A 17,900-nucleotide genomic window follows, 5' to 3' on the forward strand; every position below is an offset into this window, starting at 1 on the left:
ATTTCTCGCTACTCTGAATAATCAAATGCTCTGACAATCTTGTTTTATTTGCTCAACAAATAGTAAACATAGCAGGGATTACTTGAGCCATAGTCTTTAACTATTCTATCATGTATACTCAGAGATTGGGATATAGATAAATAAGTGATCACTTATAGGCAAATTAAGTGATTGTTAAGCTTCTGCCTCTTTGTTGGCAGGAGCCACAAAATCAAGATGGCATAGTAGTTACAGACAAGAAAAGGAGAGGGAAGAGATAGGGGTACACTCATTAAAATTATCAGTTGAGGTGACATTGAAATAAGATTAATATAATTGGGATAATAATTTTAGTAGCAGAATGTGAATGGCTCTGGGGACAGCCAACAGTGTCAGAATCAAGAAACTCCAAAGGCACTGGATCACTACATTCAAAACTGTATTCCTTTATTCCTGGAATTTCTTGCTGCATGCAGTGTTTCACACAGCCTGTTGATCAAATTAAGCACTTGTCTTAATTGTTATGGTAGTGTCTTATCAATGAGAAGGAACAAAAATGGAACTTTCCCTCACCAGCCATGAGAATAGAACAGATATGCACATGCACACAGAGGTCCTTTTTGCACAGGCACAGCACAGCTCAACCCTGCTAGCAAGCCAATGGCACCTAGCAATTTGGAAGCTGGTTTCCCAGATGTCATCCTCCCTACATCCTCCAGAGAACCACAGAGTAAGCAGGCTGCATTAATTACTCTGGTAGCATAATATACATAATCAACACATAGCAACATCACCAGGGATGTTAGAAGTGGTCTAACGCAAGTATATTTTGAGAACATCAAGTCAGACCTTTTGCCCAATAAGCAAGCATATGTCCTAAGAGTACATTTTATGCATCTACCATTCTGTCAATTTAAATCAAATAAAAACGGTTCACTTGTTTTGTTCAAATTAGCTATAAGAGATAGAAAATAATATTTTTGGTGAACTTGGGTTCCTCTAGAAAAGGTCACATTATAAATCCTTACGTGCGTTTCTTTTCAAGTAGACTTTTAAAAGTGGAGATCAATTCCAAGTATGAAGTAGGTGTAACATAGTTGTGTCTTTGAAGCTCTGCATGGTATAAGTCAGATAAAACAATGGTAGACGTATGAAAGCTTTTACACATATCAATACACCCACTTCGAGTTTCTTTCGACATTTCAACATCTTCCAAAAAGCGAGAGGCAACAGCTTCTAATGCATCTTCAGGCCATGTCTAAAACAAAAGAATAAATACTTTTCTCTTATTCAGTAGTTCACACTCATAAATCTCAAAACATTTTTCAAAAAAGTATCTTTACCCCATTTCATCGATAAAGAGACTGAGGCACAGAGAAATGACTTTGTGACGAAAAGATCATCAAATAGGACAATAAGAGAACTGGAAAGAATCAAACTACCTAGGGATTCAATTCAAGCCCACTGTCTTATTTCATCCAGTAGAAATGTTACTAAAAGGAAAATTTTGCATTTTCAGTATGTCCATATGTGTGTGTGACTGTCTCTGTTCTTCCTCTTCAAAATAACCTTTAAAGATACAGTACTACATTTTAAAACTTGATGAAATTTAAGTTCCTCAGATTCTTTATGTGATTAAATTCTACATCTTAAATATTCTGTCTAAGGTCTTTTGCACGTAACAGTCAGATAGAATATAGTTTTATTGAAGAGTAGTGGAGAAAAATCTAGTGTTCTGCATCAAAAGATGTCTGTATTTTCGACAGGTATTTGAGTTTCAAACTTTTTTGGCACCCTAGATTCTGGTAGTCCTGGTAATAGAAGAAAACACTACATATTTAAATCTGTAATGTCTACAGTACTATGTTCATTCAGTTATACTTTTATACCACAATCAGTTATTTTCTTGATGATTTTGCATTCAGCCTATACTGGCCTTTATTAAAGTCAGAGAGGTTCTAATGGTCTAAACAATTTAAAACATGACAGTAAGAAAATTCAAGATATTTTTGACTGCTAACTTGACAAAAGAGAATTACTTGCTACAAAAAGGGTTGAAGTCATGTTTCTATTGCATTTCCATTAGAATAACAAGCCCAACGAAAGTTTTGTTTTTACCTGAAACCAGTCTAGTGTGCAGCAGTTGACAAGAGCTGGAAATTTACGAAGGCGATTACGGAAAGCATCTCCAATGGGACTCATTGCCAGTACTATATGAAGCTGATCTCGACAGCGATCAACAAACATGTTAAAAAGTGCTATAGGACTGCCATCTGTCTGTTTTGTCCTGTCCCGTTGGCGATCTACTTGACGCATTCGTTCACAAATTTCTTGTTTCTCATCTACTGCAAAGAGGTTTGGCACTTCACCTGCATTTAGTAAGTTGTTAATGTCTTCTAAGAATGACTCCTTTTTAATCTGTGTATCTGTGAACAAGAAAACTCCCTGCGTTTCCCCATCAGTAGATTTCCTTAGTATGACTTTTAAATCTTTATGCCACTCATTGATACCATAACTTTTAGTTATTTCAACTTGAAAAACATTGTATTCAGCCATATGGGCCGCTAATCGAGTAAGAGATTGTCGACCACTACCTCCAACACCAACAAGGAGGGCATGGCTGCGAGGCTGTTTCAAAATACGGGAAATTCTACAAATATGTTCTATAGCAAATCGGAACAAGACAAGCTGCATTGGCTTTTTGCTCATGTTATTAAACTCTTCAAGGTGACTCTCTACAACTAATCTCAATAGATCCACATCACTAATCTCCCTGTATTTAGTGTCCTCTCTCTTAGGGTCATGAAAATCACAAAACATTAAGCTACGTAAGTCATCTTCTTCCACTCTGCCATCATTGTTGAAGTCCAGATTCTGGAAAAGTTCATGGAAGTCTTCATGTAAGTAATTTTTCACTACTTCTTGGATAAATCCAACAAGCCAAGCCCGGTCAGGATTATCCACCAAGCGATCATAATACACTCTAAGAACCTGTAAAATAAAAATGTAATTCTTTTAATAGTTGCTTCTGCTCTTGAATTTATACTTCTTTTAAACAAGATAAAACAAATACAATTCTAAAAAAGGCTTCACAATATAAACTATCTTAAACTTCACTACATAGAAAAAAATAAAATACATATTTAGAATTAATTTGAAGAGTTGAACCCAGTAACATTACTTCTGAATTAAAGTGAAAATTCATACAGAAATACATATACACACACATACACATACATATATTTATAAACATTATTACATAAATGCATAAAACGCTGCTGCAGAGAGGAAGGGAACATGTTGGTCTTTCCACTACAGCTAGATAGGACAAGTTATAGGTTTGCATTTCAAGAAAGATGACTGCAGTTGGATATTAGAAAATGGTTTTAATGACAAAGATAGTGAAGAACATGAATAGATTGCCTGAAAGTCTGAACATCCTTCACCCTTAGAGAATTGTAAGAAATTTTTAGAAAAAGCACTTCAAAAGTTATTGTTGTTCCTTTCTTTATGTGATCCTGCTTTGGGGAAGGATGATGGACTAGATGATCACCAAAGATCTCTTCCATGGTCCCTTTACGCTGATTTGATTCTATGATCTATAGCTAAATATTCAAAAAGCAACAATTATCAATGACCTTGCTTTCTTTTAATCCAGGAAAAAAAACAAAGAGCAGGTATCACCTACATGGGGCTTTTTCCTCTTGTTTTTAAAGGGATGTTTCACGTGAGCTCTTTCAGTGTGTCTGTCCTATTATGACTGAAATACAGGAAGCATTTGCTGAAGACAGGAAGCTTAAGAATTTCTTCTAAAGGAAGCCCAGAAGTAAAAAAAAAAAAAAAGGGACCAAATTTTAAATCACTCACAATTTGCAGTGATCCAGGACTACTTGCTATTCTTTTCACTGTTGATTTGGGTTTTTTGGAAGAAGGAGAGAAGAAATGGAAAGGACCGCACAGGCATTCAAAGCAGCAAACAGAGACTACATAATCACATGAAAGTGAAGGTATCAACAACCAACTTGCCTACTAAGATATGAGTCATACTTTGAAAAAGTATGATTTCCTCTGCCCATACAGTATACAAAAATCCTTTCTCATTAGTGTGATACCAATTCACAGCTATTAGCCAATAGCAGATGGTGTTACAAAGAGATTAATACACAAATCCACATCTTTTTCTTATTTATAATAAATATAACTTCTTAGTATTAGGTAATTTACCTCATGAACCCAGAGACGTTTTATCATTCCTGCAGATTCTGTTGTTTCAGGCCTTGACAGGCAAACACCTTGAATGACACGTGAAAAGTCACGGAGATTGAACAAATAGTGAGATTTGGCTGGGGTAGGAAGCAGATTCTTCATAGCTTCTTTATACATATGCATGGTTCCATTAACAATTTGTGGAGTCAGTTCTACATATTGTGATGGAAAGCTATAACTGACAAGTTATAAAAGGTGGTAAGAACAGAATGATTCTCATAATTCCATCATACTAGCATGTGAATTAATACATAATATTGTATACGTACACTGACTTGCTTATAAGTTCATGCCAATTTGTAAGTTCTGTGATTATACTTCCTCACAGGCAGTTTTACAAACCTTAGTTCTCTCACTGGATTAACAGATTAACCCTGCAAATCAAATCTAGTAACTGGGGAACATGCTGACAAATCTGGCTATGTTAGACAGCTAATTATACACTTTTCCCCCCTTATTTTTATGACTAACAGCAGCAACAGGGAAGTCAGGTCAAATAGCACTTGCTGTCTTCTGGGACCTCTCTCCCTCTAAGGATCAGCAGCTGGAAAATCACAAACTTGGTCTGGAAACAGGATATGAGCATCTTTTGCAGCTTAGCTGTCAGAATGGATAGACAATGAAAGTTGAAGTCCATTCCTAATAATGGAATTAAAAATTACGCAGTGGTGAAAGGCCAAAGAAAGAGTAAGCCTTCTCAAACCACAGAAAATTTAAGAGCAGTTTCCAGTCCTATTCTTTGAATAATGACTAAACAAATTCTATTCTTATTTATTACACATCAAAGAATACTGTATTACAGAAATATCTCAACTAACTGAATTAGCCTCGGCTAATCTAAACCTCTATTAGAGACTTCAGAACAAGAACTTTAACATTGGAGTATTTTAAGATGAGCCCTACTTCTGTGAAGCAATGAATAACTCAAAAGGCACAGGACAGAAAAGATTATAATTTCTTTTCAAGAGCAGGGTCCTACAAACATATCTTGGAGACTTCCTAGTACCATAATTTAAACACTGTCTTTGATTTTTCCCAATACATAGACGTCACTTACCATACTGTTAGATGCCAGTCTAAGATTCTAGAAAAAATTGTGTACATGGAGTCATCATCAAACTCATTAATAGTAACTGTATTGAAGTGTCGCAAGAATCGTGGTGTTACTGGATTTCGACCACCACCTAAATATTAGAAAACATCAATACTATAACTAACAGAAAAATTTAAAATAGAACAGTAAAATCCTAGCATTTTTTTCTAATATTCATCCTTGATTCAGCTAGCAGGCCCACACTGAAAAGTACCACACCTTGTCATAAACCTAATGAAAGCAACATGCAGTTCATTGTCAATCTGTTCTCCTGTAACCAATAGTCTGTAAAATACAGATTGAAATTGTCAAGTTACAGATAGATTTGACACTATTTTAACTGTGTTTCTGTTACAAAAGAAAACTTTTATTATAAATTCCAAACCCATGCTCTTGATTTTCAAAGCATCCCAATGAAAGAAGCCTCTACAAGTAATGCTGTATACTTTATTCAATTTAAATTTTATCCCAGTTCTAGAGTTAGTAGTTTTTATGACTAGATTGTGATTTGGACAATGAAGCTATGTATGGAAATAAGGGGACATAAAAGAGAAATTTATTGGATACTTGCTGCTTCTGTTTGGAATTCAGGGTTAAGCTGCTGCACAGTGTGTTCAACCTTCTTATAGCAGCAAATCAGAAAAAAGCAGCTGAAGAGTGGGCAGTCTACCATCTCTAACATCAGGAGCATAGCTAAGGGCAACCTAATTAGCGTGGTAAATTCTTATAAAACACGTGACTTTGTAGCTCAGGCATGACCCTGCACTAATGAAACTAAAAGACTCCTGGCCTGGAGCTGTCTCACATTCAGCCATCTAAGACCGGAAGCAGAACTAGTAATTGCATATATTTAACTGTGTATGTATTACTAGTATCTGCTGAGGAATCTCAGTATTTTATGCTAAATAGGCCAGTTACTCATCCTACTTCCTTCTACCCCAACTAAGGTCATCTCTCTGACACAGCAGTTCACAATGCTTCTTGAAGTTTACACGTGTACTGATGGCAAAATTACAGAAGCTATTGAGATACAAATACGAATTTTACCCCAAAAATAATCCTTTCCCAATATAAATTTTAAACCTAACTTAAACAAAATAGCTTTAAATGTTCTTTAAATAGCTTTATATTTGCTTCAATAGCACTATATACATGTACAGATTTCAGATTTTCATTTCTTATTAGGAGAAAAAAAAAAATAAAATGCAGGCTGGAAAGGAGAATATAATTTTGTGAGTTCTGGAAGTAGCTCCCTGTACAAAACTACTAAAATAAATTCTTCAGCCTGAAGCTGAATTGTGATATTTGACACAAATACTTAGGAATGTAACTTGTACATTTGATTAGTCCATTTTTCACCATTCAACCAGAAGAGTACTGGAACAGAATTGGCTACAAACTTCTCCTGGGAAAGGAAAATTTGACCCAATTTCAGAGCAGTCAAAAGTCACGTCTACACTATCACCCTGGACCAGGAACATAGCATGAAGGGATGCTTTACTGAAAAAGCACCTCCAAGATTTGGCTATTTCTGATGTAAAAACAAACATAAACAAAAACCAATCAAACAAACAAACAAACAAACAAAAACATCAAAAAAGGGAAAAAGAAAACCAAAAAAAGACGTGTACAATTAAGTTATGCCAGAACATAATACAAGTTGTGACTTCACCTAAGCTTTAGGAAAAATGAAGATGTAAAACTCTCAACTTCCTTCACAGTTTCCTTCTGCTCAGTTATTCCATAGACTGATACTTAGATCAAGTGCTTTGAACTACGGATGAACGCTGCCTCTAATTTAAAATGCTTGCAAGAAGCAGTTTTGTTTCTTTACGAAACCAGATAGGTGAAACAGCAGTGGGCCCCTATCCCATGGGCATGCATCACCGTCCCAAACACAAAAGTAGTATCAGCGGAGAAGGTTCACTGGCATGTTCATGTGTGTGTTTGTGTGTATAAACAAATCTACAAAAGGAGATAAATCCAGGCAGGCTGAAGCAGAAAAGAGAAGGAAAGCACCAATCATAGCCTGATTAAACACTGTAAATGTGCTCAGCTATGACAAACTTTATGTGGTATGTTAGAGGCAGGGCTGTGAACAATTCTGTAAAAAGAAATTCTGTTACATGATTCCTGCTGTAGTGAAGGAAATAGATTGTAAAGATTCTTTAAAAGCAAACACAACAGAATCAAAGAAACATTAATTCCTCATTTTAACTGAGAAAATATGCCAGACTCAATTTTGTTAACTGAATAGCTCATATAGCCAATGTGTATGCAGGCTACAAGAAATACAATGACCTCTTTACATCATATGCTTTACTTCTTTTTTTTGGCCAAATAAAGTAAGGTCTATCTGCTGAAGAACATCACTTAGTGCTATTTTAAAAAGTTTTGAAGAAGAACAAAATTGACTGAAGGCCAATGCAGTGTCTCATTAGACCAAAGGGATTCATAGATACTTTGTAGACACATTCTTGTCTTCCTGAAAAGCAATATTTCTTCCTGGCAGGCTTGTGTAGTCTCTCTGCTGCTCCTCAACCACTCTACTATGACTGCTGTTCATGTTTCCTGCAAGGAAAGGGTTCCTTGAGTCCTATCCCTAGCCATAAAGACCCAAACTGTAAAACTATGCAACAATAAGCATTCAGCCTTTGGAAACCAAAGAAACAGTACAAAGCATGTAAGACACATCTCTTACCTGGTGGTCCCATTGCACACACAATCTGAACATCTACAAGTTTAATCATTGAGCAGTCTTTAAGGTCATACCAATTCCAGTGATCTAACCACTGCCGTAGTAATTCAACAGGCGGTTGAGCACCATAAACCTCTCGTGCTGGCATATTAACATCATCTACAAACACAACCTGAAAAGAAAAATATAAAGGATTTTGCATTTATTTATTTTACTGAATACATGCCACCATTTTGCTTGATTCTGGAAACAGTGCACATCAATTTACTCCCATTAAAATTAGTGGGAGTAATACACATAAATACATGTTTTTGAAAAGTGGCCCTAAGCTCTTAATGGAGTTGATGCCAAGTTAAACAAAAATCAAACTTAAAAAGTAACTGTGCCAGCCCTGTCTGGGCTGGGTTCCTCTGCTTAATTACCCTCATAGCAAATTGCTTTTTCCTTATATCCAGTCAGAACCTCCCTTGTTTCTATTTACGACCATTTGCTCTCATTCTCCTGTCATGCACCCCAATGAAGAGCATGGCTTCATCTTCTTAACAATTTTTTCATAGGTACTGGGAAGCTGCTTTTGGTCCTCCTAAAGCCTTCTCTTCTCTGGGTTGAACATGCTGAGTTCCCTCAGTTTAATCTCACAGGGCTTGTGCTCCAGTCCCCTGGCGATGTTGGTGGCCCTCTGCTCAATCTCAGACTCACATAATTGATTAGGTTGGAAGAGACCTCTTGAGATCATTTGAGTCCAACCCTCCTACCTAAGCAAGGTCAGCTACAGCAGGCTGACCATGACCATGTTCAGTCAGATTTTGATTATCTCCACTGATGGAGACTCTACAACTTCTGTGGGCAACTTGTTCCATCGTTTGACCAACTTCACAATAAAAAAGTGTTTTCCTGAATTCAGATGGAATCTTACATGTTTCAATTTGTTCCCATTGCCTCTCGATCTGTCAGCGGGCACTACAGAGAACAGAATGCTCCCTCTTCTTCATCCTCTCTCATCAGTTATTTATACACATTGATAAGATCCCTGCTGAGCCACTTTATCTTCTCCAGGGTGAACAGTCCCAGCTCTCTCAGCCTCTCCTCATATGAAAGATGCTCCAGTTCCTTAATCATCTGTGTGGCCCTGCACTGGACTCACTCCAGCAAGTCCGTGTCTGTCTTGTACTGGGGAGCCCAGAACTGTCCAAAGCACTCGAGATGTGGCTTCACCAGTGCTGAGTATAGCAGACATGTTGCCTCCAGCACAACCATCTGGTGCATCAGCCACTCCTTCCAGTTTTGTATCACCTGCAAACTTGCTGAGGGTGCACTCTGTCCCAGCATACACATTCTTAATGAAGAGGTTAAACAGTATTGGCCCCAGTATCAACCCCTGGGGTACACCACTAATGACTTAATCTGCTTGAATTATCAAAAATCTTCCTGTACTAGAGGGTCCAAAACTTAACACAGTATTCCATTTTAATAAGCACTGAGTAAAAAGGAGTAATCGCTTCCCTTGGACTGGCAAGTCTGCATCCACTCCTGCCTTATCTTTTCCCTTTATCCAAAGGATCAAGGAGAATGCCACCTTGGTTCCTATATCCTTTTCCTTTCCCCCCAGAGGTCTGTAAGCCCTTTTGATATATTCCAAATCTCTCTTCACAGTTCACAAATGCCCATGTAGATGAGCAACAAGAGGTAATAATCTGCGGGCTGAACAAGCTTCTGTAATTTCTCCACAACATACGAGATCCAGGCCTTGAACAAGTGACAAACCCTCTGTGATTTCATTTCGAGATTTCTGTAAAACTCTGAAACCACAATACTGACAAGAGCTATGCTGTCAGCAACAAGCCTACCCACACAGAACTCTTGTCTCAAGGATAATATCACAAAATACGGAGGGGTAAGCATGACAATGCTGTTCACAGTTATTCATATCATATATCACATTTTCTTCTGTTGAATGAAAGAGGATGCGTACTACTGGGCGAAGGGACAAAGAAGAAGAGAAACATGAGTATCTAAATTAGAAGAATTAGAACTCTGACAGTTTATTTCAAATTGAGCATCCTTTCTTGATATCAGCTGTGATCAGTTGAGAAAATAATGCATTTACATATTTGTTCGCATTTAAACACTTATTTACATATAGAAATATATCAGTTACCATTCTTTTCCCAAGAGGAGGTCCAAAAATTCCTCTTCTCCTTTTGTCCAGCTTGGACATTATAATATTCTGAGTCTGAGCTGCTGTAGTTTGTGCTGAAAAGTTAACAAGCAGTGGCTTGTAGACTTCTTTATTCAAATTATTTAGAAGAAAATTCTGGAAGGATTGTGAAGAGGAGAAAGTTAAATTATATACATAGATAAACAAATTTTATAGCACTTTAGCAAATAGCAATCAAACAGACATTTTTGTACCATTTTTATTTCATTTAAAATTATAAGGTAGTAATTTATCTCTAAGAGAACTCTAATAATCATATTTCATCAGATAAACCAATATTCTTTAATAATTCAAAACATAATAAACTTAATTTGTCAGAGAAAAATTTCTACCTCCAATATAGACATTTTCACATTTTCTCAAAAAAAAAAAAAATCTACCTGTTATATAAATTCAGCATGTGAATATTTTGCACGCAAAATATTTCATGGTACTAATTAAGAGTGGATAAATATTACCTGTACTAATCCACACCTAAATTTGCAAAACTATCTACAGGTCCAAATATTTAGGCTTAGTTTTGAAGAGTTTCCAGGATTATTTCTTTTGAAGGGCATAGCAAGAATATCTAAAGATAAGCTTTACCATCAAGATTGGTAGTATTTTATAATGTTAACTACCTTCCAGAGACCCTTACGTTACCTGCAATTTAACCTCTGGGGGAAATCTAGATCAAAGTCAACATTTCAAGTAAGACTGAATGGGACTCATTTCTTACCCACAGGTGAGTATAATCACAGGGGGAAGATACCCTTCCATCCTTCCAGGAGTTGCTACGGAGCATTACTGCATATAAAGTAATGTCTCTAATGACTAATCTAATCTCTGCCAACAGCTGTTGGGACTTTCCAGACCATACAGTCTTTTCAGCAGAAAGAATGTTTAATCTCTATCCTTGAAGGAAAAATCTGAGCTGCTGCACAAAAATATAACCATGACAACTCATGGAAACTATAGAGCAATGTGACTCAATGGCCATATTTCTTTTATTCTTTTGATCAGTTCTGAACTCCCAAGAAATATCACAATTTTAACTATCACCCCAGAAACAAACTGGGCAGTAAAATCTAGTAATATTCTTCATTATAAACAAATGTTTTATTTATCCTTTATTATATTTCTGACATCAATGTTCCAGAAACAGTCTTTTATGAAGAGATCTCCTTCCAGTCTTAACATTTATTTTCTTAATATTTATTTTCTTCAAAATTATTTCAGAAAAGTAACTTAAAAACAAAACTAAGTTAAATAATCCTTAGTTGTAACTTCACAGTTAATTTTTATCACACAAAAGGAAGGAAAGATAACAGATTCAAGAGCATGAAGCCAAATTTATTTTATCTGCTTACATAAATTTCAAGTTTTGCTCCCTCTGCAAAACAATTGAGCACACACAGGCTTCATGCTGATTGCACTGAAGCAATCAACAGAAGCAAAATCCTCTACAAAAATACATGCTGGAGGAAAAAAGAACAAATAAAATCAATTTTGTGCTGCTCAGAGGAACGGCGTCTTCCTTCTCTCTTATGATTTACTTAGGGAATCTCATTAGCTAAAAATGCAATAATGGCTTTGCCATATCTCCACTCACATATCCCCTTTTTTCCTCAAAAGTATACTTTCCCACAGATCTAGATGGAACCCAGTGAAAAATGCTGAATTTGGAAATTTCTGTATGTGAACCTCAACAGCACGAACATTGTATTGGCACAGTTCCATTGCCTGTCAGGCTTTAATAGTCTCCCAGACAGATTGATGGTATCAGGATTTAACCCATCGTAACTATCAGACCTGTCTGAAGAATTAAAATTTATCTAAAATTTTTAATCAAGACCATTAGAATAATTTTCTATATTACCCACATTGTTATTTTAATAACCACATAACAAAATTAAAATAAACAAAGCATCACTTGGTGACTGAAGATGAAAAAAAGGAAATACTCTATCCCAAAGTAACAATGACTCAATTATTTCAAAAAGATAATAAAGTCTGCTTTCAATTATAAAGTCTGATTTATCCCTTTAGACAGAAAATAATCGTATTTGTAGAGATGGAAAAAAAAAAAACAAACACTGATCTTGATCTCTTATTCTAATACCTGAAGTTACAATTCTTTTTACAAGATTTTTATTCCTTCTGATTAGAATTTCACAAGCTCTGAGAAATATATTGCATTTGGCCGTACCAAGTCATTACTTACTATCATGTGTTTTGATTATCATTAGGCACACTCAAAACTAAGTATATCTTGCCTCTTTCAATATAAAAATGTACACTGATAACTTAAAACAGCTGTCAATGATTTGTTTTCTCTTCCGTGCTCTGTGCTCATCTTATTTACTGAACAGAATTAAAATCATATTCAAAGACAAAATTAATTTTCTAACAAGCTTTTCTATGGTACACACCAGTACAAAGATATGGAAAGGTAATGGGCAAAATACTATCCAGTTAGGTATCTAACTTCAGATAACAACAACTGGGTTTTTTAAGAACAACACTTCTGCCAATCAGAATCCATGGATTCCAATCAGCACTCCAGAAAATGCGGAACACAATAATTGCCTGTGAAAGGTTTGACTTAGGTGACTTGTCTACTTTTACAGAGGACTTCTGTCACTGACAGGGACAGAATCCATCCCCCAAAGCTGCCCTTTTCCTGAATTTACTGCAAGTTTTTGAAGCTCTGCAAGTGGAGCAGAGGTTCTACATAAAATACTCTTTTTTCTTTAAAAAAAAAATATGTAAATAGACTAATAGCCATAGTGGTAAGACTGGAATCCCACACGGGAGAAAAAAGTGTATGATCATGCAATTCAAGAGTTTATCATAATGAATGCACAAGGAATGTCAAATTATTTTATAAGGTAGAATTTATTAGCTTCTGAACTCTCTATTTTACTACCTTAATATTCTTCTTAATGTATTGTGCGTGTCAAATATAGGAATACGCAATATAATATTAGTCTAGATAAGATGGCTGAGTTGAGATACCAATGTATAACATAACTTAAGTATTAAACAGTTGCTGACATTGCTACTTCCTAGAAAATGAAGGACTCACGTTGAAACAATTAACTGTTTATATACTAAAAAAACCTATTTTTTTTTCCTTTCTACAGTAAGATTATATCAAGCTTAAAAACCCTAAAACTAGATCAAGTATTAGTATTTTGCCAAGATTTTGTTTCAGAAATAACAGAAATTGTGTACTGCCAAAAGCTAAAGTCAAATTAGATTATCATTATTACCTGTGCTTCTTTTTCATTTTCTCTCAAAGACAAGGATAACACAGTTAAAGAATATTTGGCATTCTATAAAACAGGACACATGACTGTTTTTATTTAAAATTTATTTCTCTTGAAATGGGCAGCTGCTTTTCATTGTAATGAACAGATAGATCTAACTGGTTAACTGAAGAAAACTGCCTGAGAAGATCTTAACTAGCCAATTCCCCTTCCCACTATAGTTTTTTTTCTATAAAGAATTCTTTGGTAATACTGCTATTAATTGTTTGCCTTCATGTTTCTTTCAGTGACAAAATTCTTGTTCTTCCCTGTTTTCCAGTGCATAGAATTGCCATAGTAGCATCTGACTAGAAAAGGTTATCTACTAAACTTTTCCACAATAACAGAGCAGCACACATTTGTGCTGCTTCTAACTCTAGGACGTATGCATTCCTTTTCTTGTTGTTTTGAGCAATCCTGACTGGATGTCTTACTAAATGGTTTAGTCTTTTGTGCATCACTGTCTGTGTGGACTATCCCAAGTACATCTATAATGACAATGCAAAGTAAATCAAGACAGGAACCAAGCTGAATAGTCCTGTTTGGGTTCTATTAGCAGCTTATTCCAGTGGATATCTGGGTGCTTCTTAAGGATTTAGTCTGGAAGTGCAGAGAAGGAAAAAAAAAAAAAAGAAAAAACCACACACAAAAAAAACCCCAAACTACCACCTTTTGCTACACAACTGCATTTTTAGTTGCCCATAATTTCATTTCATAATATCCAACAATTCATGTCTAATTTTCCCTTTTATAAAAAATTTATCAAATTATTCCTCATCTTACCCCTTTTATAACTGTCTAATATCAGTATTAAAAGTACTTACAGTAATATAGGTACTTTTTCCAGTTCCTGTTGGCCCCACAAATATAGAAGGTTTTTGATGCACTGTCAACAATTCCATCAATGCCATGTATCGAACAGTATCCAGAGTTGGTACAATTATTTCATTAAACATCATATCTTGAGGTATAGGAGGAGCCGATTTGAGTGTTTCCACCCAGGGTTCCCAAATTCCTGCTCCCTATTTTAATTGATATGAAAGTCATATATTTATAATAAACAAGAAAAAAACAGCATGGAACCAATGGAAACAGAAAAACCAAAGTTCTACGACTTAACAGATGGGATTATAAACCAATTTTTAGAAGCATTAAAAAATAACTTCATAGGTTTGTTTCAGAATGCAGTGCTTTCAATTGAGAGTACTTAAAAAGAAACATAACACCTGTGCCTGAAGCATGCAACTACTGAAAGACAAGGACTGTATTTTTACCTTTTGTATCTGTAGACATATTTTATATATACAATCAAAAAATACATATATTTATATATACATTATATATAATTTATAACTTTGTAATAAAAAGGAGATTACTGTATAAATTTAATCACTAAACCAAAAAAGCATAGTGAGCCTTTTCACAGACTCTCATTCATAATAAATACTTCCAAACTATGGAATTTGAAAGCATATTAATATTTGTGCTGAAGCTCCACAGCAAAGCTTTCTCTTTTAGATCAGCCTACTAGAGGAGTCCTAAAAGATGTCAAAACTCTCCAGCAGTAAATCAATATAATGAGATCTTTAAAAACTGTAAATAGCCCCAAAGCAACTGTATATTCCATCTTATCCCCAAAAATTTCTATCTTGAGATAAAAGTCATACGAAATTCCTAGAGATTGTTCTCTCCTTAAGTCTTTCTTAGAGGGGGTGTATTTCCACCTCTGAACACAAAACCCCCTTTACTGGAAGATCATGTTTTTATGGATTATGATTGGAAGACATAAAGCCTTTACTGCTGATTGAAATCTCAGCCACTTTCCTTGGCAAGATGCAGGAATCATGCATGAGCTAAAATCTAGACAATAGTAATTTTCATTGTACTGCAACAGGACTTCGCAGGAATGACAAACTCAAAAAAAAAGGTACATTTATTTTATCTTGGAGTCTCTGGAGCATACTAGATCCAGCGTCTGAAGTTTTCTTCTCCAGCAGGAGAGACGTATCATGGATTCACATCTTAATCCCAGGAAAAAGGGGCAGAGAAGAGGCACAGAAGTAGCCTACTACAGTAATGAAAGAGTTATGGCCTAAAGTATATCAAATGCTTCCGCAACCTAAGAAAAGGGCTGAAACTCAAAATAAAATAATCTTGCAAGAAATCAAGAATAAAAAAATAACAGAAAAAAAAAACCTGGTTGAGATTCTCTGCAAACTTGTTCTGCCACAACAGGCAATTATTCTGGTAGCCAAAAAGACAGGCTTTGGTACTGCAAGTCCCAGCCAGAACACTGGCTTGCAAGGATGGATGTCTGGCCTATTCAGTGATAAAAGAAGCAGGCAGCAGAAACAAATTCACAATAACAATACACGCCTTGTAGCATTCATAAAAGATTACTTCAAAATGGAAGCCCACATTCTATTTTGCAATCCTTACCTTTTTGACAAACCGATAATCATAAATTGTTCCTTCTGTTGGAAATGGGACTGTGAAAGCTTTTGAAGGCTGTTGATCAATACTGCTAAGCAATTTATATTGTTCTTTTGTCTCTTCACGAATTGGTCCATTAAGCATTTCTCGCACAACTTTGTCAAATTTCAGTCGGTCATCTTCCTTACAGCTAGCTCCTACAGACCATATCAGTGAAAACAAAAAAATACCCTAGAGTTGGAAAAAAACCAAAATGTAACTTCAGTACCTGCATATTACAAAGTCCTTATTCATTGAAGTCAAAGAAATCTTTGCCAGAAATCACAATAGAATTACACTGGACCAACTTGATTTTATGTATACAGTATGGAACCATGCTGCTGGTAAAATAGAACACCATTTATGTTAACTATCAGCATCTGATGACCTTTGTTGTGCAGCAAAATGCCTGACCTGCTCGGTGCAGAGCCGTTATTTTGAGGAAGTTGAAGCGTAGACTGCTTCTTGTTCCAGAACAATTTACATTATCTTTCTGTTATTCAAAGGCCTACCTCATACAAGTGATAGTTATGTCTGTTCCAGAACAATTTACATTATCTTTCTGTTATTCAAAGGCCTCCCTCATACAAGTGATAGTTATGTCTGTTAACAGGACTTTCCTTGAATTGTAATCCTTAGATAGCATTGATCTGACTAGTAACAAACTGAGATACGAGAAACTGGAGAATCATATACAATTTTGCCTGGTTAGTATAACATTCATTAAATTTATATCAAGAGATCAAACACAGACTCAACTATGTATCAATTATAAAGAAGGCAATAGTATTTTCCTCAACGGACATTACAAAAATTCTAATGATGAAATATAGGTTTTGTTGCTTGTGAAATCCATTTCACTGAAGCCTGGTTTGGAATTCCCTATTCTGTATGTTAAACAAACCACTTACCTCAAGCCAAGAGAAAATGTCATGATCATTCATAGCTTTAACTTTGGCTTCATCAGCAAATTCATCCATCATGCAGTCCATCAGATTCATTAGTGATCGAATTAAGTTTGTATCTGAAGTGGGAGAAAGTTCCTGAAAAGAAAGCAGAAATACTTTCTTTCTTTTTCATACAGTTGCAGGTATGTTTTACTCACTAAAAAAAGACTGCTAGGTGGTACGGTCTTCTTTGTCACTGTGAAGATAAAAAAATATTGTAGGATAAATTTGTCTAAAATACATTCAGAAACAAGTTGAACAATACACACAGAAACCTTGCTCACAGCCTTCATATTTACAGCTGTTTTTAAAAATTAATAAATATAAATTAATATGGTCCAAGTAAAACAATTTGTTCCTTTGGCACTTGGAAGTGAAAATAATTCATACACTCTTACATTCTCAGAAAAGTTCTTATCCTACCTTTGTGTATTTCCTAATAAACTCAAGACATAGCGGAACCATTCTGTCAAACAGGCCTATTATAAATTCTTTATGCATAGAGCTGATTCCTGAATGCATTGTATTTAGCCAAGACATCATTAATGGTCTCCAGCCTAACATATGGGGCTCCATATAGACCATACCACACCTTGACACCTAAAAATAAAGAAGGAAGCAGGTGTATGTTATCTTATGTGATCTCCACAGGTTTTTTTCCTATCTACAAGAACTTAACATTCATTGTTATAACATACAGCTTCTGGGATTATTAGAAGCTGGTATAAAGTGTACAGTGGGGTTCTGTGAGCCCTGAGACAGATGAGTTTCAAGCCTAGCTTTAATATCACAAAGGATAATAAACTGAATACTAAGAGTGCCTAACAATTTTTAATTTTTTTTTCTATAATTTGTAAGTAAAAATTCCTCCCCAGTATGACTATGCAGATATTTCCTTCTGTATATCTTATTAGCTGAACCTCTATTCATATTCAAG

General features: G+C 35.5%; 1 protein-coding gene across 1 annotated transcript in view; it reads right to left on the bottom strand.

The window, feature by feature from the left end:
* The window catches only part of DNAH7 (dynein axonemal heavy chain 7), a gene marked incomplete at both ends in the record, with an annotated part of 120,494 nt that overhangs the window by 47,002 nt on the left and 55,592 nt on the right, over positions 1-17,900 (bottom strand). Inside the window, 10 exons of the mRNA XM_082311447.1 lie at positions 1,008-1,237; positions 2,098-2,970; positions 4,204-4,423; positions 5,303-5,429; positions 8,040-8,208; positions 10,195-10,350; positions 14,369-14,566; positions 15,984-16,208; positions 16,928-17,059; positions 17,387-17,563. Coding sequence (XP_082167573.1) covers positions 1,008-1,237; positions 2,098-2,970; positions 4,204-4,423; positions 5,303-5,429; positions 8,040-8,208; positions 10,195-10,350; positions 14,369-14,566; positions 15,984-16,208; positions 16,928-17,059; positions 17,387-17,563 — 2,507 coding nt within the window. The remainder of the gene's footprint in view (positions 1-1,007; positions 1,238-2,097; positions 2,971-4,203; positions 4,424-5,302; positions 5,430-8,039; positions 8,209-10,194; positions 10,351-14,368; positions 14,567-15,983; positions 16,209-16,927; positions 17,060-17,386; positions 17,564-17,900) is intronic.

This window comes from Platalea leucorodia, assembly GCF_965183815.1.
Source record: "Platalea leucorodia genome assembly, chromosome: 5".
Classification (NCBI taxonomy): Eukaryota; Metazoa; Chordata; class Aves; order Pelecaniformes; family Threskiornithidae; genus Platalea; species Platalea leucorodia.